Raw genomic sequence first — 19,690 nt, forward strand, 5'->3', positions numbered from 1 at the left:
TCTGAACGTATGTAGGCGTATTTGCTTGTGACATATCCGAGCCTGGTCGGAAGCCATGAAGGCAACTAAAGTTCAACCGTGTAACTTGTGACATCTGTAAACCAATGGAGGCAAAACACAGCAGCGCGGACGCTAGTTTCAATCCTGGTATGTGAAATAATCTGTTAATCTCCATATTCCGACAGTTGAGCAAGTAATAAGGCTGTTGACGTTATGAAAAGGTACTTGTGAATCACTAGTAACTGCGCGCGCATCTGTTTTGATGTTGACTAACTTGTGTACTCGAATTGTTGTTGCCAACAAGTTGTCACTCCTTTATTTTTCCAGTTAGTTTTATTTTACATTGTTTTCCACTTGCAGAGCGATCGCGTTAACAATTCAGGTTAGCCCATTGGAGAAATCGTAACCTAGGTCATTAAAGCTATTTCGGTTGCCTGTTGAAACAACGTTTCTTTGCTTAAAAACGTGCCACTGGTATACATTCTGATGATAACATAATGTATCTTAACTATGTCATCTTCTGGTTAACTGAGTTTCTGTAATCTCCCCAATACTATTCCTGACATAATGTATTTTGTAGGGTATCAATGTACTTTTTACACGAATTTAATCTCACTGCTAATCTAATTAATAATTACACTATAGTACCTACTGTTTATCTCCTCAGATCCAGGGGGCGCAGAAGCAGCACAAGATGCCTCCTGTGACGAAAGCCCCGATGGAATTATCAGTAGACAGATGAGTGAACAGGGCCGATTTGCCTATGCTGCACTATGTGGTGTCTCTCTGGGGCAGCTGTTTGCTGGGAATGAAAACAGGTAACAAGAACAAAAGTGGACAGCATCAAGTTAGGTCCAAACCAAAAAATGTCAAGAGGCGTTATCCCAGTTCATGTGTTTCCCCCCCCCCCCCCCCCCCATGCTAGTGTGTTTAGGGAACAGTACCTGCAGGGTTTGGTCCACTGGCTGGACCTGGATGAATCTGTGATGCCCGTCATGGGAGCCTTTTTGTCAGGCCTGGGCTTTGAGGGCTCTGACACTTTCCTGTCCATCCTGCAAGCTGAATCGCTGTTGGCTGAAGGCACCATGCCCATCATACAGGTATCACAAAAACAAGTTAGAGTAAGGTAAATAAATATGAAATGTTATTTTACACGATTTAATTCTTGCTATTCTATTTTTGTTAGTCTTTAAACATATTTATTTGTGAATTGCAGGATTTGGTGTCTTTTTCTCTCAAAGACGGTAAGAACCCTTACTGGCAAGTATGTTCAACAGTGTGTTCAACAATCCAAATATCTCCATCATAAAATAGTTATTAATTGTAAAGGTCATGTTGTTAACCACTGTTAACATTAAGAAATAAAACCCACAACACAATCATTCCTAACAGTAATGGCAAATGATGAGGGCTTGACAGAACTGACTTGGAGTGACAGCTCATGTATTCTTACAGACATATTTTGACTGAAATCATATATTCATTCCTTTTTTCTCGTAATAAACTGCCCATTGCACTGATGCCAAAGTGAAATGTTTACCCTCATGCTGTCAGGCCACTATGATGCCAGAGCGAGGGTGCTCATCCGGCATGTCACCTGTCTGCTCCGAGTGTCTCCACAAGAGCTGGAAGAGTTTGAGGAGACGCTTGGAGAAAGGCTGACGGAAGGAGGAGAGGAGAGCGAGTAAGATGCTTAGCAAGTGGCTTACTGTTTTCAAAATCCTGCCTTGATGATGCACAATGTAATATTTACAGCTGATTGATCTATTGCTGTGTTTACCAGGGAGGAGTCATCCCGGCGCCGGAGAAGAGAACGGGGACGAAAATTAAGACGCTACTTCCTTATTGGATTAGCAACAGTTGGTGGTGGAACTTTAATTGGTGATTATCCATCCATTTTTCATGCTGTTTATCACGTGGCCTGGGGGAACTGAAGCCATCTTATGGCGAGAAGATGGGTACACAATGTAGAGATCGCCTGTCAATCACTACTACATGAGGAAACATGAACAGTTCCTAAGCAATGTTAATGAGGTCTACTATATTGGTTGGCAATTTATTTTTGCATGTTGTTCGTCAGGTGTGACTGGTGGGCTGGCAGCCCCCCTGGTGGCAGCAGGGGCTGGCGCTGTGATTGGGGCCGGAGGCGCTGCTGCTCTGGGCTCTGCCACTGGCATTGCAATTATGGCCTCCCTGTTTGGAGCAGCTGGGGCTGGACTTACCGGTGGGTGCAAAGAGGAGTAGAAATGTCTCTCTAACCTCTCAAAATCATTATTATTCTCATTATTATTATTATTTCCTAGCCATTTTATTAGTTTTGTTGTCTTCGTGGTGAGTTTTCAGTTTTTACATTATGTTTCTCTTCAGGGTACAAGATGAATAAGTGTGTGGGTGCAATAGAGGAGTTTGAATTCCTGCCCCTCAGCTCTGGAAAGCATCTTCACCTTACCGTCACAGTGACAGGGTGGCTCTGCACTGGTAAATACAGTAAGTGTCAATCATAGTATTATTTATTTTTGGAGTTAGTAACGCAATCACACTGATTAAGGTCACAACAACATTAAGCAGGTCATTGAGATCCAATTAAAACGACCAAATAGCCTGCCTACTAAAATGAATGGCCATTTGTATTTTTGTGGTTGTCGATACTGGAAGTTACAGAGCAGAGGTTTTCAAAGTGGCACTGAACCTATCTAGAAACTACACAAATAAATATGAATACATACATACGTTAAAAAAATAAAGCCTACCGACTGACAGACTGAAATGAGGGCCTGCTTCAAATAGCAGCCGATGTGATTTGAAAATTGCATTCTGCTACATTACAATGTCAATTTGAATCTGATGCATTGTTCAGCCCCACTGAAAAGTGTGATGCTCTAAATCTGAAGCAAAATCTTTCACGGTAGCCACTTGAATCTCACTTTATCTTGTGAATATGCACACGTTCTTGTTGGCATAATAAATAGATACAAGTAGAAGATAGCAAAATTTGTATTCTGACATCCATTTATCAACTATCTTGACCCACCAACGCACTTCTTGTAGTACATACTTGACTTGTAATAGCTAAGTAGTACTCTATTTGAAATTGCCACCCAGTCGACTTGACAAAAGAGGCTAACCGTTCTTATCTAGGCTCGTTCCAGGCCCCTTGGTGCAGCCTAGGAGAGTGCGGGGAGCAGTATTGCTTAGTGTGGGAGTCGCGTTTTCTCAGGGATCTGGGCTCAGCCATGACATCGCTTTTGGACGGGCTGGTTAGCATGATGGCTCAGGAGGCCCTAAAGTACACCGTTCTTTCAGGTAGGAGAAGGCTGCCTGAAACATCTAGACGTGCGTGTGCATGTGTGTGTGTGTGTGTGTGTGTTTGTGTTTTACCAATCACCAATCATAAATTCAAGAGATAAACTGTCACCATCATACTGTAAACATCAGCATTCTTAACTATCACATACTTGTGTGTAAATATGTGAGCAAATTAAGACAAAATCATCACTATTTCAGTATCTTTACACTGCTTTTGTGACATTATTTGGTGATGTGCCCTTGAGATTTTTGTAAATGTAGATTTGTGTTCCTTGGCTTGATAAAAAAGGATGGGAAACACCGCTTTAGATGTTCTCTAATCTCACCTGACTGGATTTAAACCTTCAATGTATATTTAGCCTGAGAATTGTTAGATCAATCAACTTTCAAATAGCAAGCTTGAAGGAACGTTTTACTTAGTTCTACTGTATTCAACACATAAATATGACATCTTACTTGGTGCTTCGTGACATGTTTCGACCATGTCCAGGTATTGTTACAGCTCTGACATGGCCCGCCTCTTTGCTGGCCGCCGCCAGCGTCATCGACAATCCCTGGTGTGTTTGTCTGAACCGTTCGGCTGAGGTCGGGAAACACCTTGCTCAGGTTCTGAGAAGCAGGCAACAGGTAAGGAAGTGCTTTTTTTTGCTGCGATCTGAAGCCAGTCATCTGACAGCCATGTTCAAAAGCATCTCGTTAAAACAAGACTGAGGAAATTCTAATTGATGGATTGAACTTCACAGACATTTATTTCTATCCATAATGTTGCAACAAATTTGGTTCTCTGTATTTAAAGGGAAAGCGGCCAGTCAGTCTGATAGGTTTCAGTCTTGGGGCCAGAGTTATCTACTTCTGTCTTCAAGAGCTCGCTAACGATCAAGGTATGAAAATCAAGTTTCTTCTTAAATCAACCTCTTTTTAACTGAGTGGGACTTACTCAGCTTGACTTGCTTGTTGCACTTTCCCCAAAAGGCTCAGCTTGAAAGAATTGGGTGAGGTTCATTGCTTTGTCAACAGTGTGTGCAAATAGTCCAACTGTTTGAGAGCTTTTTTCAATGTACAATTGCAAGGAATGTAAGGATTTCGTCATCTGCGGTCCATAAGACCAGCAAAAGATCTGGAAAAATTCCGAGAAATTTCTGCATGTAATCGGCAAGGATGAAAACCAACATGAATGCACTGCTTTAAAAATGAGCAACTCTGTCTTAGGGATATTGCCACGTGGGCTCAGGAGCATTTCAGAAAACCATTGTCAGTTAACACATTTTATCACTACATCCAGAAATGCAACTTGTTTGTGGTCTGATGAGTCTATATTTGTTTTGGAAATCATCAACACCAAGCCACATTCTGCTAATGTTACAACGACCTGGCGAGTATTACATAGACTTGCCTCCCAGCAGTCTGGACCTGTCTCCTATTGAAAAAGTGTGGCACTTATCATGAATAATTGGAAAGGAACAATCACAGGAATGTGATTTCTTTTGGTTTCCCAGGTAGTGAAGGTGTTGTGGAGGACGTGGTCCTGCTCGGGGCTCCTGTAGATGGCTCGGAGAAGGCCTGGATGAGAATAACCAAGGTGGTGGCTGGAAAAATAGTCAATGGCTACTGCAGGTGATCTGTTTACCTATTCAAGGAAATGCAGGGTATCAAGCTGCAATCTATTTAACAGCTGCTGTGTTCTCAGCAAAGTTGTGATTTAATTACATAGCCCACTTAAATGTTTCTTTCTTCCTCATCCACATTTCAGAGGCGATTGGCTCCTGGGGTTCTTGTACCGAAGCTCAGCTGCTCAGCTTTGTGTTGCTGGGCTACAGCCAATCAGCATCCAGGATCGCCGCATTATCAATGTCGACCTCTCCTCTGTGGTGAGTCATTTTTTTTTATTGATTTTCTTAAATAAGGTCACTGATGTGTTAGTAGGCTTTTGGGTGCATACAACCAATTCAGACATGGCAGCGATTTCCACACCTTGACCTTTGATCAATTAAATCTCATTGGAACTAGAAATATGACGAAATTGATTAAATACAGATTTGTAATGCATTAAGATCATACAATAATACACAGTATCAATTTTAACTGGTTTGGAGTGTGGCATTAACACAAGGTCTTTCAAAAATGTCAGTCACTCTCATAAAATTAAGTGACATTTACATTTAACATTAACACATTAGCATTAGCATTAACACAAGGTCTTTCAAAAATGTCAGTCACTCAAAAAATAAAGTGACATTTACATTTTTTTTATATTTAACTTCCAAAATCCCAAATGGATTGAATGTTTATTCTTTACTTTCTGTACTTTTTCATTTATTGCTCATTAGATTTCTTCTGCAGAGAAGAAAATGAACTACAATACTTTTATATAAATTATACAAATATAAACGAATCAATCAAAATCATTCATATTATGAATATTGTTCATTATCAGATTCTTAGAACATTTCCCTCTGATTATTTGGAGTGGAAGTGCTAGACTAGAAACTAGAAAAGAAAACTACAATGCGGAAGGGAACCAACCAATTACAGCTTTGAGTTTGAAATAAAATAGTTTTATTTATCAGAATTGTCTTGCAGAGATTGCAATTATGTATATGTCACTCATCATAGGTTGTTGGAATATATTAGTCTCAAAAATGGGCCGCCTGAATTGAGGGTTTCAAAGTAACAGTATCATGCAAAGACAATATTTTGGGGGGCTTGAACAGTACTGTACATTACTGCGCAGTGTACACTGTATTACTTTTAAGAGAACCAAAATGCATTGTACTTAAATTTCATTTTAAGAGGAGACTGAAGAAAAGTCTTTGTCCGATTCATCAAATAAAATGGATGCAAACTAATAATAATGTATAAATGAAAATGAAATAAAAATGAATCGCTTAATGAAACAAATGAAGCATATAAATTATAATAAATAAACATAAATATATTCCTTGAAAAAGTATGCAAAAATGGTCACACCAGTTTATTTAATAAAATGTGAATGAACTTCAACATTAATACCACAGTGACATAATACACTAATGCAACCACACACTGACCTAAACATAAAAAAAAAAAGAGAAAGTATAAAGTTACGTTAACCACAGTACAAATACCGTAATTTCCTGACTATAAGCCGCACCACCATGGAAGGGAAAATCTTGTTTTGTTCATACATATATAAAACGCACCGGACTTTAAATGAATTGTCCTCATTTATATTACCTGTATTAACAAAACAAATCATTTTACAATATCACAAAAACCATAAAAAATCCATAGATAAGACACACTAGACAGATAAGCCACAGAGTTCAAAGCTTGTGCAAAAAGTAGCGGTTTATAGTCTGGAAATTAAGGTAGTTAATTTTTTCTTTTTAAGAGAAACTCAAGGCAGTACATTGTTCTTTGTGCCCCCACTTGCCTACTTTAAAGACATTATTCTGGTGGTGGAACGTCGTGATGTTCGCAATGATACCCCGAGGACACATTTTTGTCACTTTTTTCATTTTAGTCAGCAGAGGGTGGTATAATGTTCAAATGGTAGCCATCAAAGATAAGTGAAAACACCTTCATTCATCATCTTAAATCTTTTTCCACCAATATAATTTTGAAATAAAATTACGGAAACAAAGAAATTTAAACACATATTTAGTATTTTTATATTCTCCAGGTGAAAGGTCACTTAGACTACATGCGTCAAATGGACACCATTTTGGTGGCTGTGGGAGTTCCCACCAAAGAGGTCCCAGGATCCTCTTTCTTGCTTCCTCGACCTGTATCTATTACTGAGGGCACAGTAGACACCATGGACCAAAGCCACATCGAGCAGCAGTTGCGGAAAACCCAAAGTTCAGTCCAGACACACACTGGTGAGGACTCAACTAAGGCGATTACCGATGGCTGGGACGTCCCCGATATCTCAGATCTGTTGGACGCCCTCAATTGTGATGATAATGAGTCAAAAAGTCCACCAAGACACACAAACAATGTAGCTCTCTATCAGGAGAGTGCCACCAACCACGGACCTGTTTTTAATGAGAGCAAAGAGCCTGAGCCCGTTGATGAACATGTCTCTTGGAGCTGGGATGATACGTATTGGACTGCAGAGCACAGTCATGAACAAAGTGGACCAAAAAAATGAGATGGCTGCTTCAGGATTGGCTGCTTCAGCCAAGATTTTTATCAACTCTTTGTTTTAGCATTGAAGAGTGATTGAAAAAAATCTCGGAGTTTGAACAGACTTCTCATGACAAGTGAGATGGATTCTGTGCAAAAATGAAGGCAGTGATGTCTACAAGGTGGTTTGATTCCAGCTCTCATCCAGGGGCACCGGTTTTGCAATGAATTGATTCGGTGAATCTCAAGTGACAGACTGAAATAAGTGGGTGGAGGTGTTTGGGGCATCACTTTGACAAATGACTCATGTTCTTGGCGGAGGTCACGCAAACACAGAGAGAACATGCAATACAGTTGGGATTAGATACTGTGAACCTTCTTGTAGAAGGTTTGCCTCTCAGTGTCGGTGAACATGTCGGTCTCTTGGCCTAACGCGACTGAACTGTCGCACAGTGTGTAGGTTCCGCCGCTAGTTTTTATGAGTGGCCACTGCGATTCTCAGTTTCAATTGCAGATTTACCTCGTCGCAATGTTGCAGATGCAAAAGCCAACTAAAAAAAAAAAAAGCACTTTTCCATGTAATAATGCTAAACATAAGCAAGACCCCACTGGGCACTGCCAACCCGCCAAGCCATACCGATAGTTTACTGTACATGTTGTATTTCACAATGATATTTAAAACTACAAAATTTCATATGTACCTCTTGCTAATAAACGTGAAAAATGCAAGGGTGCAGTCATGGAATAGGGGCCATCTGTCATTGCTCAAAATAGCCAGACTCATTTTAATTCTTGTCAATTTCCACTGTTTGGCAATCCGCTTCTTCCTTCCCAATAATGCCATTTTTTGTGGTTCAATTAAAAAAAAGATACAGTACAGTATGCTGCGTACTTTATTCTCGTGAAAACCTACCAGAAATGGTAAGAGCCAGCAATATAACATTTGTAGCTTCAAGTGAAAATGAAGTGTTTTGTTTAACCACTAAAATTTCAAAAAATGACGATCCCCCGTGGGGACAAGCGGTATAGAAAATGAATCGAAGTAAAGTCGACACAATTTTTTAAGTAACTTCAAACAATATGTATGTTTTTGATTGAAACCTTGTTTAAAACGACATTCCTTTTACTTTAATTACAGTTTATTGGTAAATGGAACTAAAGTCCAATTATGCTGTTATTTACTGTTATATTACAATTCATGGTGTTACTGTCACCTTTGTCCAATGTATTTGCAGTTTACAGTGAAACGCTGTTTATTGTGTGTGTGTGGGGGGGGTGCAGTCCAGAAAAACTGGTGGGTTGGTGTGTTATGATGTCGACAAGTCTGCGTGTGTCTAGATCAGAACTGTGGCCATCAAAGTATTTTCCATTTTCCTGTGCTCTGAGTGTATTTGTGTTACTCTTCCCCCAGCGATTAAATAAACAGCTTACAAATAAAACTGTAAGCGACTGTCTTTGTTCTTTTTTACATGTGAGGGTATTACACTGAGCGTATGCTAAAAGCAATCGCTTGGAAAGAAACATACACAGTAGCAGGGAAATATTATACTGGTAAAGGTCATTAGAGGTCACAATTGGACGAGCAAAATGTCTTAGCTTGTTAGTGGTCACCCTTTCAGTCATTCAATTCAATGTGACTACCTGATTGGGAAGAAGAATATGCAGCTCACTTCCAGCATGCTCGGCTTCCAGCAAATTCACGGCGTCTGTAGCGGTGGCAGGCGGAGGGGTGGCATCCGAGGCCAGAGGGGACGGGGGCTGGCTGCAAATGTTGGGTTCTCCCGAGTTGCGGAGGGATAGGGAAACCGCTGGTGAGGGTTGTCTCGGCAACTGCGAGGAGGAACATGGCAAGAGCTTCCCAAGTGCACGCTTGAAGTCCCTCATGAAGAGCGGGTAGATGATGGGATTCATGGTGCTGTTGCAGTAGCCCAGCCACGTGATGGCGTCAAAGAGCGCCAGAGGGACACACTCACACACTGCCTGAATAAATGAAAACAGCAACACTGAGTTCACCCCTTCTTCAAATGCAGTGATCATGCTCAACAATTAAATTTTACGCTTTGATGTGACAGGACTGATGCTGTTGTTACACATTTGAGTTCTGAGAAACTATTGTTCTATAGCTTTATCTATTTTATCTAATGCAATTTTGTACCTCAAGGGCATTGTGAGTCACAGTAGTGGTAGTGTTTTTAACAGGATTTTATTATTCTGTGGTGATGATTTAAAAATTGCGTATACCCACAAAAATATTTCTTTGGAGAAAAAAACTACAATAAATGCTTTGAAAATATAGGTTAATGTTTTGTTTTTTTTCCCTTACCCTCCAAATCTAAAGGGGAACTCAGCCCCAAAACAGAACAGAGAAAACATTTGGGTTGACTTCCTTGAGTATCCTGTAAAGTTCTTGTGAAAAATCAATTGTATTCAAATGTTGCTAGAACAAATTAAAAATGACAATTTAAATTTGATTTGTGGCCTAACAAAACATTTTCCTTTGAATAAGAGTGCACACATTTGAGTGAGCCTGTTAGTGCATAAACAGTCAAATTAGAGAGGACTTGTAAAGGAGACAGCTGCTAGAGGACAGCTTCCAATATCATCAAGATGAGATGGCGGGGGGCAGTGAAACAAAAAAGAGAGGCCTGTGTGTGTGCGTGTGTGCATGTGTGTGTGTGTGTGTTTCACACACCACATTGAGTGTGAGAAGGAAGATGAGCACAGGCACAGTCTATGTGGTGCCGTTTTGGGCTAGGGAGGTCGAAATGTCTGGAGCATCAAAAGCTTGAAAAACAGCATTGATGTTATCCACCATTTAGATGGAGCCGTTTTGAACTGTCATGGCCATGAAAATCAACAAGTGAAGATGAATAACAAGCATAAGTGGTGGCGACAAAGTGTTATTTTTCTTGATTCTGAAATGAGTCAGACGCACAGCTGAAATGCCAATCCATGCATGACATCCTCTGTTGGATAACGACGATTTGACGCCAAGGCTGGCAAATACAAAAACAGAGCGGTAGCCAACGTTCTTAGCTTCTTGCTGGTGCATGTATTTAACACTGAAATGGTCACGCATCCATATTCATTTGAGAGAAGTGACAAAACCTCTGACTCAGAAGGACACCACAGACTGCTGCTGTCGCTTCTTGAAGAGTATCAGACAGACGAGTCGTTTTATTGCCGGGAGACAAGCGTTTACATTCATGATATTGTGTTGCCTTTAGTAACAACCACCGGGTCCTCATTTTATAATGTCACAAAGTGAGGACCCTGTCTTTTTCTTGGATCAGGCAGGGCTGGTGCTTCGAGACGACGAATGCTCCAAGATGAGTGAATTTGGGAAATCACCACTTTTTGGTAAGGATTTGGCAGTTTTAAGCACCTGTACTTTTCCTTTGTGCCTAAACCTCTGCATAGGACAACATCACATAAAAAAGAAAAGTGGCAATTTTGGAAATGACATACTCCCCTGACATCGCATAAAAGTACTCACTAATAGTCCAATCAGATGTGCCGGCGTCTATCACCCAGCATTAATTTTTCATTTGCACACGACGCGGGAAGCAAGTGTACTTTACTGACCTGAGCCATGTTGATGATAAAAAAGGGTAGCCAAGTGCAGAAGAAGAGTCCCAGAAGAACGCCAAGCGTCAGGCTGGCCTTCAGTGCCCTCCGACCTTGCCTGTGAGCCAGATGGCGCTCACTGTTCACTGATGGCTAAAGTCACAAGTGAAATTAAATGTACGTCACCTTAATTTGCACAAAGTATAGTCTCAATTAAGTATTAAGGAATCATCATTTACGTAACAAAAAATATGTTATAAAAATGCAATGCACCGTATGAATTTTCATAACAAATTTGATGTTTAAGTTGTTTATTAATGCTACCTCCCACTATCCACTTGTTGCTTTTATGTTGACACTTTATCCATAAATCTAAATGGTATAGAGTGTAATATGTCAGAGAAAAAAAATTGCCATTTTGTTTATTGTACAGTAAATTTTGCAGGGTTTTTTCTTCTTTTGCACCCTCCTCCAATCCTACATGTGTGAAAGCATTTTTGCATTGCTTTGGAACAGGATCAGCTTTTCATTTCTGTCATTACTCTGGCTATTGGAGACTTGTAGGTATATATTTTGCACTCCACTCCGTGGTACCACCAAGCACTACTCTCTGGGTTCAGTTCAGGCTTTATTTTTGCATTGTTTTATCAAAGGTACCAGAGGCGTAGCCAAGCCGGGGCGAGCCGGGGCGGCGCCCCGGTTAGGACTCCCTGCGCCCCGGTTGAAAAAAATCGAGCTTTTTCGATTCCTCATTTTCATGCCGTTTTTTTCTTTCGGTCTTGCGCGAATGTGCTTGCGCTATTCTATGTGCGCGGTATTATCCATTCACCGTTTGCCTCCCGGACCCGGATGTTGTTTTCGCGATCAGCGAACGGCGTGGGTGATGTTCGATTTTTTTTCCTGTGGGCGTGCGCCCCTACTGGAAGAATTCCTGGCTACGCCTCTGAAAGGTACCAAAATAAGTCACGATGGCTTTACTAACCGCCAAAAATTTGAAATGGAGCTCAACCCGCTGAACTTTCGCATGTCATTTTTTTAGCTTCTTTCACTGAACTACTGTCGGGCCACTATTATGTCACACTTCTATGTAATTAATTGAAATATTGTCATCCCGCCTACAGTAATAACAGAAGCTGGAAACAACGAATGCAAACCTAAAAGTTGCAAACAAAAGTAACACAGTTCAATTGAAGGGATAGTCAATGGATTTGTATGTCTAGCTCCACTCTCTAGGAACCACACAACCGTATCTACATTTATACAAAGATGTAGTATGAGACAGCAGATGGGATCGCCCCAAAAAAATTGGAGAGGAAAAATCATTGACTACATAAATTTTGTTTAAATTTCAAAGTGTCTTTGTATCCATGCCAAGGTGGGAACATTTTTTCAGAGTGGTTGCACATCAAAAAATGCGGTTCTGGATGGGTTGATGATAATCTCTTGACAGGTTGCACAATATTTGACTTCTCTTGGTCCCCAAATGTACATCTGGTTGTTGTAGCGTTCAGGGCCTCTTTGACCTCTTTTCAATTGATATCTCGTTGAAGCACGCTTGTCCTCAGATTTTTGGGGAGTAATCAAGCATGGTAGACTCATGTAACCCAATCGGAAAATTGCGCAATATGTGCTCATTATTGAAAAACTGAGACTAGTGTGAGTGCACCCTTACGTACCGGCGCATTCTGTGGTACCGGGGCTTCCTGATGACTGCAGTCATCTCCATCTTGGTGGGCTCCATCACCGAGTGAAGGAGGCCGAGATGGTTCGCCAAGAGAGGGATGAGGGTGCGGCGGGTGGCTCAGGGCCGCGACCCTCTTGGCTTGCCTACGAGCCGCTAGAAGAATTCGACAGTAGGTGAAGCAGATGGCACTAGAGGGCAAAAAGAAGGTGAGAAAGGACGCCACCAGAGCGAAGGGCAAGGTGACCTGCAGGCGGCACTGAAAATAAAGGCCGTGGAACTGGAAGTAGGACGCCGGGTACAGCAAGTCCGAGTAGGAGCTGATGTTGGTGCTTTGGCCTCCTGGACCCAAAGGCTGCCCGCTCAGATGGCCTAAACTGTGCCACTTCATCTCAATGGGCAGGAAGGAGGCAAGCGCCGCCAACCCCCAAGCCGCTCCGACCAGCAGCAGCGCCCGAGGCAGGGTCATCCTCTGCTTGTAGCGCAGTGGCGAGATGATGAAGAGGTAGCGGTCCAAACTGATCACGCACAGGTTGAGAATGGAGGCGCTGCAGCACATGACGTCAAAGCAGAGCCACACAGGGCAGAAAGCCGGCCAGAGCACCCAGGCCCCGCACAGCACATTGAGCATGGCGGGGGGCATGACCACCAGCGCCACCATCAGGTCAGACAGGAAAAGGGACACTAAGAAGCAGTTAGAGGTGCACCGGAGAGAGCGGTGAGCAAAAACCAAGACGATCAGCAACACGTTGCCGCACACGGTGACGAGGATGATGACACTCAGCAAGAAGGCGAGCAACCACGGACCGCCGCCACTAATGTTCCAAGCGCCGTTGCTCGGAAAGCTGTCGTTGGAGCTCCTAAAAGGTCCGGAGCTGGGCATGGTGCCGGTTGCTAAGTAAATGAAAAGTAGCTCCGGATGCTGCTGTCTCTTTGGAAACAAACCACTCACAAAGCGGGTTAACTAGATGAAGATCCAGAAGTGAAACATCTGCCTGTGGAGATGTGTCCTTATGTCCTAGAGTTGTTTTCACAAAATTCCAAACTGTCTCATTTATCATCAATCCATCTGTCCCCAGCGAAGAGCATGAATGAGCCACTCATGAGAATCCAAAAGTTAAGCGTCATTCAAGAATATGAGAGAGCAAAACAAGAGATTCTTACAAATTCCACCTCAGCTCACAAGTCTGCGCTGAGCTTGTGCTCTGCCGGCACTTCTTTCTATTCCGGGAGACGCAGCAGGGAAGCAAAACAAGCGAGGTAAAATCCATTTTTAAGGAGGTGCATAGGTATCACGGTCCTTGTAACGCTGCGTTTAGAGTCTCTCGCTCTCCTTAATCCCCGTGTCGGCCACTCCAGCGCGCCTCCCCTTCAAGGCGAACAGATTCTGAGAAGGAGTGTGTCAAAGCGTTGGGGCTGTTAATGCATAAGCATGCACAATCACAGCCAAGACATACTAATGGTGTCGGTGTGGGTGGCTGTGCTCCACGATTGGCCATGGCATTTTGTACCCAGAGGGAAAGTTTTAATGCTTTATGAGTAAAAAGATTCATCTGTAAAGTGAGTCGTTTAAAAGGTGGGTTTAGATGAATTGGCTTGCTCATGCTGAGATTTTTGCAAGGAAGCTTTTACTGGAATCCTTATCTACTCTGTCCTTTGACGCGCTTCACTGATTTATAGAGATAATATGTGCACAGGGCGGCTCGGTGGCGCACTGGGTAGCGCGTCCGCCTCACAGTTAGGAGGGTGCGGGTTCGATTCCACCTCCGGCCCTCCCTGTGTGGAGTTTGCATGTTCTCCCCGGGCCCGCGTGGGTTTTCTCCGGGCACTCCGGTTTCCTCCCACAACCCAAAAACATGCTTGGTAGGCCGATTGAGCACTCCAAATTGTCCCTAGGTGTGAGTGCGAGTGCGTATGGTTGTTTGTCTCTGTGTGCCCTGCGATTGGCTGGCAACCGGTTCAGGGTGTCCCCCGCCTACTGCCCGATGACGGCTGGGATAGGCTCCAGCACGCCCGCGACCCCCGTGGGGACTAAGCGGTACAGAAAATGGATGGATGGATATGTGCACAGTAGAATCGTATCCAATAAAGGAGCTGCATAAAAAAATGAGGCTTTTCATAAATGTTTTGATTGGCACTCATGTTTTATGATTGGTAACTGATGGCCTAGTGGTGAATTTTCTTGACTTGTGCAGGCAGCGTGGGTTCAGTTCCCACTCTGTGAGGTTGTTAATGTGAGAGTGAACGATTGTCTCGATAAGTGCCCTGCCCCTGACTAGCGAACGGTCTTGGCTTTTAATATCATATTTCAGATATAGACCATAATATAGTATCTATGCATTGGAGTACGTTACCATGTGGTTTTATTTATAAGCAGACTTGTTTCTTCTCATTAACTTCATAGACAACCTTTTGTTGACATTATTTTAAATAACAGAGGCAAAGTGGCATTTAAGGCTAATCTAGTTTCTATTTTACTTTGTCATTTGCAGTGCTAACCACTAGGTGTCAGAAACTATCCGTCCAAAATATTTGTACTAAGTGCTTATAGCGTATTGTATCGGTATTAAAAAAGTAGCAGTCAAATCAAGTATAGACAATTATTTGTCTGGAAAGTCATTTCACCACAAAGGTAATCGAGAGAGACTTGAGCTCCTGGTGAGGCTTTAATTAATGCCATAGAAAATGGATTGAAATTCAAAATTGCGACGATTGTGACCAACCATCGACTGTAAATTGAGAACCAATCTTTTAAATCTGTGGATTTAATCCATTTGTTTCACTAGAATTTGTGTGGAAATAACACAACCTTCACATTGTGTTTCATACTCATTTTATTACATAAACAGATCCTGATCAGGCATATGTAATACAGAGCCACACAGGGAAAGGGTTTTCCAATAAGGAGACATGGGTGTCTTAATAGGAGGACAGTGCAAATGATGACTCCCACAGAAGCAAAACAAAAGATGTTTATAAAAAAAAAAAGCTCTTTGATGACTTGAAATTACTGGTCCTGTTGAAAAAAAAAAAAAAAAGGACATTGGTTAAAACCCAAAAACAAACGTACAAATGCACCACGGCTCATGAGAATTTTTTTCCACATTGCCCTAAAAAAAAAAAGTAGAAATCAGTGGTTGTGTCACATTGTCCGCCATCTGAACGTTCTTGTGCGTTTCAATACACAAGTGGGTAAAAGCACAACAGGTGTGGAGTTGCCCTCCCTAGTGGTAAAACGCAGCGGCGCAGAGAGAGGCTTTTAATTGAGTAGATCCTACTTACCTTTTTATGCAGCAAGTAGTGTAATCTTAGGTCATTCTGACAGTTGGCATATGCCATGCCAAGGCCCATCCCCGAGCCAAGCGTAATAGGCCATGTATGCCCTTGAATCAGAGACAAAACATTGTGTGCAGCATCAGATGCTTGTCTGTTCATGAGGTGGAGCAGCAACAAAATGTAACTCACTTTTGAAGAAGATGACAGAAAACACAATTCCCAAGCTCAGACCTGTGCCTATGGAAACAAAGCAAGATTGTAATAAACACCCTATGTCATATATGACCTCCAGAGAGCAACAGTGAAATGGTTTTCATTGTATTGGGATTTGCTGCAGTACATCATGTTCAACAAACATAGCGTTTATGTAGCATTTTGAAGACTTTATGCTCTCCAATAATAGTTACCACTACAACAAGCAATTCATTAATTAAATAAATACATTTTAGGGCAAAAATGCTATTGTACTCGGACTCTCTCAACATAAACAAATAAAATGTCCAGTTTAAAAGCATAATGGTGCCTCAGAATAACTAAGGTCAAAGCCAGGTATTATGATATGAAAAACAAACACAGTGTTAAAATGCCGCTTATTTTAACTTCAAACACTGTGAACGAAAGATCCGCCGGTTCTGATATTTTATTCGTGTCGAAAAGTTCCGATGTGTTGTACGTACGTGTAAAAAAAAAACACACACGGTTATGTGGTCATTGGCTTGCCCTTCGCTAGCTAGTTAGCTACCGTACCACTCAATGACAACTGCTGCTTTAAAAGCTCATGCTGTCCCGCATCCTTGCCATCATGATTACAGCAAACACGGAGAAACTTTGGGATATTTACCAAGCTTTATGACACCATCCGCAAGGCATCGGTCCCACTTTTTCCCCAGCTCCTTCTCAGACATGCTGAGCATTTTAGCTTGAAGCAGGCTCCTAGTGTCAAAAGCTGACTCGTGGTGCTTTCAATTGCCATCGGAAATAATGAGTAAAAAAAATAACGCGCGCGGGTGCTAGGAAAAAAAAGGTGGATGCAACGTCAGGCCGGAAAAAGCTTGAACTTATGTGGACCATAGAAAAAAAAGACCAAACTGAAATTGCGTCCAAAGTGTAATGAAACTGCGATGCCAAAAGACCTGCTAAGGAAACATTCGCTTATGCTTGATGCATTGAACGCAGCACTAAGTTCTCGCGATATTAATACGTTGTGCGCCAGGGTGAAATTCAACGTATTATGAAAGCCCCAAAGAAATCTGTCATCCCAAAAATACTACTGTAGTTTCATTGGTATAATTTTATTTACAATTTTCCTAGCGATATACCCAAAATTACATATTTTTTCAACCATAGTTTTGATTTCCTGAGACAACTAAGTACATCGTATGACAAAAAGTACTCCAATACGAAGACACGTGGCCATGTTTGGGGATTACTACATAAACGTGCAGTCAGCTAAGGCGAGAAAAGGGTCAGTAACCTAATAAAAATAAAAACATGGACGTGGATTTAGCATCAAGCACAGTCTCTCTCACTTTTTAAAATAACATTTGGTTGCTTCAGGTAAAAAGTCTAACATGAGTGATTATAAGCAAGTGTATGAAGAGCAAAGAGGTAGAACCCATGTCTTTATAAATTAAATACATCTTTGGCCAAAAACAACAAAATTACCTTTTGATTGTTCTTTTAAAAAGTAACCACTGAATTTACAACTCGGCCATCTACCTAATTATGAAAAATAGACAATCAGAATACAGAATACAAATTTGCACGATTACAAAACCAAATGTGGTGGTTTAACAGATCATTTGTCACCATGGAGCATGGGCCAAACAGTTCCTGAAGACGCACTTCATATTAATCATTGCACTCTGGCTGGGTCTTGTTTTCATGTGTCGGTGTTGTTGGCGGCTGGGTCCTTTCCTCTCTCGTCAGTGCCATCGAGTCCTTACTAATGGCCACCAGGTCTCGAAGCTCCTTATTTTCAATCTGACCAAGAGAGTGTGAGGAAGAACAAATTGTGACTGAAAACAAAAAATGGTAACCAAAGCACACTCCAATAAAATATTTCTGGCATTTTTTTTGTGCTTTCAATTATGAACCACCAAATCCTCACCACTAATAGAATACTAAATGTTGATGAAGGATCCAGCAGGATGAAATGTTTTCTTTGTTTATTTTCTGTATTTAGCCAGACAACTACACATTTTTTCCCTCCATGCCACAGCCCACGGGTTGGGTTTGTCACTGTCTACGGGACAAAAGAGTCTAGTTACCTCAAGCTGGGCAAGCTTTTCTCGAACGGAACAATAACGCTGATCATCCACCTGCACTGCTCGTCTCATCACTTGGCCCATCTCACATATTCGCCCCACTTGGGTCTGTACTTCCTGGATAAGAGCCAATGCCATAGTTCTCAATTTAGTGAAATTTGAATCAGAAGATTAGGAAATGAAGCTGCAACTGGATTCATGTGAAAATAGCAATGTGTGAATACTGTAAAGACAGCTGCTGTACTTTTGCGTGGTCCTTATGGAGTATAAGAACAGGTTTGGTGTCCAGCTCCTCTTTAGCCATCATCATCTGGAGCATGTGCTTGCGGTAATGGCCCATGATCAACTCCAATGTGTACTGATGCTCTTCAAGAGACAGCCAGAGTTCTGCAGACAAAAGATCACATTGTCAATACAGACAGTCTAGCAATGTACTAAACAAAAAGAAAGAAAGAAGGGGGAATTGATATTTCCAAACCTTTATTCTCCTGCTGGAGTTCCTTGATTTGAGTGTTTTCCTGAGTCAAAAGGACATGAGGCTTGTACTTGATCATTTCCTGGACCTCTGAAGTGTCATCTGCATGCTGATGGAGTAAGAGAGGGAAAGGGTTATGTCCAGTAAAGCAAGTCACACATCAAGCATCACGACAAAACTAGAAGAAAGTGAGCCATCACAAACAAATGGCAGTAAGACACTGAGCCTTGCTACCGACAAACCCAAAGTTGCTGCAAAAGAAATGCAAGCCCAGGCATTTTAGAGGCTGCTTTCAATGACCATTCAGTGACCACATGACTCCTCCATACTTTTTTTTTTTTTTTTTTAACAACAATTAGCTCCATCTTTCCACTTTATTGAGCTAGAGACCATCCCAGCTCTCTTCAGGCAAGAGCGAGACCCTGGACTGGTCGCCAGACAATCACAGGGCACTTCTAGTCACATAGCTATTCTCACACCCAACCCAAACGCAATTAGGAAATTAGGTCTTTTACCTTGTCCGGAAGAGCATTTCCCACTTCTTTCATGCTCCGCACCTTGAGACTGAGGGCCCCGGACTGGTCGATGAGGCTCTCGGCGGCTGTGTCGTGCTCTTTCAACCTCTCCAGCAGTGTCCGCGCATCACACAACACTTTCTCTAAAGTGCAGGCCATCTGCCTGAAGGTGAACCGTTCATCTAACGCTGACAAGCTACTTACAAAGCTCAATTCCCGCTGGCTAAGACAACCTCAGTGTTCTGCCGACACGAGCGTTGTGATCTTCGTGCACCAAAGGCAGCTTCTACTATGTTGTAGCTAGTTTTACATGCATACGAATATTACAACGATTAAATATACGATTAAAAAATGTCTCCCGGAGTACAGTAGTAGTACGTTAAACACGATTAGTGCACCGTCTATTTTGTAGTCAAAACTCGTATCCTGGTCCTCGAAGCACAAAGATGTCGTCACTTCCGTTTGTTTCGCTTTTATTAAATTAAAATGTCCCCTC

At 41.9% G+C, this 19,690-nt stretch overlaps 4 protein-coding genes across 4 annotated transcripts; 1 reads left to right on the top strand and 3 right to left on the bottom strand.

Moving 5' to 3' along the window:
* On the top strand, positions 1-8,281 carry tmco4 (transmembrane and coiled-coil domains 4). The gene is made up of 14 exons (XM_037280953.1): positions 1-147; positions 668-818; positions 926-1,100; positions 1,217-1,244; positions 1,555-1,684; positions 1,784-1,881; positions 2,081-2,224; positions 2,368-2,487; positions 3,139-3,303; positions 3,797-3,933; positions 4,103-4,187; positions 4,803-4,920; positions 5,057-5,174; positions 6,968-8,281. Exons 1-14 carry the CDS (start codon positions 105-107, stop codon positions 7,436-7,438), a joined length of 1,983 nt encoding a protein of 660 aa, XP_037136848.1. The 5' UTR covers positions 1-104; the 3' UTR covers positions 7,439-8,281.
* A 109-nt stretch (positions 8,282-8,390) lies between these two features.
* Positions 8,391-14,166, bottom strand: htr6 (5-hydroxytryptamine (serotonin) receptor 6). The gene is made up of 3 exons (XM_037280968.1): positions 12,657-14,166; positions 10,999-11,133; positions 8,391-9,393 (listed from the first exon to the last, which is right to left on the bottom strand). The coding sequence occupies exons 1-3, from the start codon at positions 13,542-13,544 to the stop codon at positions 9,037-9,039; spliced, it is 1,380 nt and encodes a 459-aa protein (XP_037136863.1). The 5' UTR covers positions 13,545-14,166; the 3' UTR covers positions 8,391-9,036.
* Positions 14,167-15,477: 1,311 nt separating this feature from the next.
* On the bottom strand, positions 15,478-16,933 carry micos10 (mitochondrial contact site and cristae organizing system subunit 10). Its single transcript, XM_037246414.1, has 4 exons — positions 16,779-16,933; positions 16,127-16,174; positions 15,944-16,044; positions 15,478-15,677 (listed from the first exon to the last, which is right to left on the bottom strand). The coding sequence occupies exons 1-4, from the start codon at positions 16,849-16,851 to the stop codon at positions 15,669-15,671; spliced, it is 231 nt and encodes a 76-aa protein (XP_037102309.1). The 5' UTR covers positions 16,852-16,933; the 3' UTR covers positions 15,478-15,668.
* A 275-nt stretch (positions 16,934-17,208) lies between these two features.
* Positions 17,209-19,659, bottom strand: sike1 (suppressor of IKBKE 1). Its single transcript, XM_037246413.1, has 5 exons — positions 19,195-19,659; positions 18,683-18,788; positions 18,449-18,591; positions 18,208-18,321; positions 17,209-17,920 (listed from the first exon to the last, which is right to left on the bottom strand). The coding sequence occupies exons 1-5, from the start codon at positions 19,351-19,353 to the stop codon at positions 17,789-17,791; spliced, it is 654 nt and encodes a 217-aa protein (XP_037102308.1). The 5' UTR covers positions 19,354-19,659; the 3' UTR covers positions 17,209-17,788.
* Between the last annotated feature and the right edge of the window lie 31 nt (positions 19,660-19,690).

This window comes from Syngnathus acus, chromosome 2 (assembly GCF_901709675.1).
Source record: "Syngnathus acus chromosome 2, fSynAcu1.2, whole genome shotgun sequence".
Taxonomy (NCBI): Eukaryota; Metazoa; Chordata; class Actinopteri; order Syngnathiformes; family Syngnathidae; genus Syngnathus; species Syngnathus acus.

Coding starts and splice junctions, on each gene's coding strand:
- tmco4 (XM_037280953.1), top strand. CDS start 105: ATGGAGGCAAAACACAGCAGCGCGGACGCTAGTTTCAATCCTG. Junction 1,685..1,783: donor GAAGGAGGAGAGGAGAGCGA/GTAAGATGCTTA, acceptor TGTGTTTACCAG/GGAGGAGTCATCCCGGCGCC. Junction 2,225..2,367: donor AGCTGGGGCTGGACTTACCG/GTGGGTGCAAAG, acceptor GTTTCTCTTCAG/GGTACAAGATGAATAAGTGT.
- htr6 (XM_037280968.1), bottom strand. CDS start 13,544: ATGCCCAGCTCCGGACCTTTTAGGAGCTCCAACGACAGCTTTCCGAGC. Junction 11,134..12,656: donor CGGTACCACAGAATGCGCCG/GTACGTAAGGGT, acceptor TTGTGACTTTAG/CCATCAGTGAACAGTGAGCG. Junction 9,394..10,998: donor TTATCATCAACATGGCTCAG/GTCAGTAAAGTA, acceptor TCATTTATTCAG/GCAGTGTGTGAGTGTGTCCC.
- micos10 (XM_037246414.1), bottom strand. CDS start 16,851: ATGCTCAGCATGTCTGAGAAGGAGCTGGGGAAAAAGTGGGACCGATGC. Junction 16,175..16,778: donor GGATGGTGTCATAAAGCTTG/GTAAATATCCCA, acceptor TTGTTTCCATAG/GCACAGGTCTGAGCTTGGGA. Junction 16,045..16,126: donor TTCTGTCATCTTCTTCAAAA/GTGAGTTACATT, acceptor CTCTGATTCAAG/GGCATACATGGCCTATTACG.
- sike1 (XM_037246413.1), bottom strand. CDS start 19,353: ATGGCCTGCACTTTAGAGAAAGTGTTGTGTGATGCGCGGACACTGCTG. Junction 18,592..18,682: donor ACTCCAGCAGGAGAATAAAG/GTTTGGAAATAT, acceptor TTTTGTCTGCAG/AACTCTGGCTGTCTCTTGAA. Junction 17,921..18,207: donor AAAAGCTTGCCCAGCTTGAG/GTAACTAGACTC, acceptor TCTCTTGGTCAG/ATTGAAAATAAGGAGCTTCG.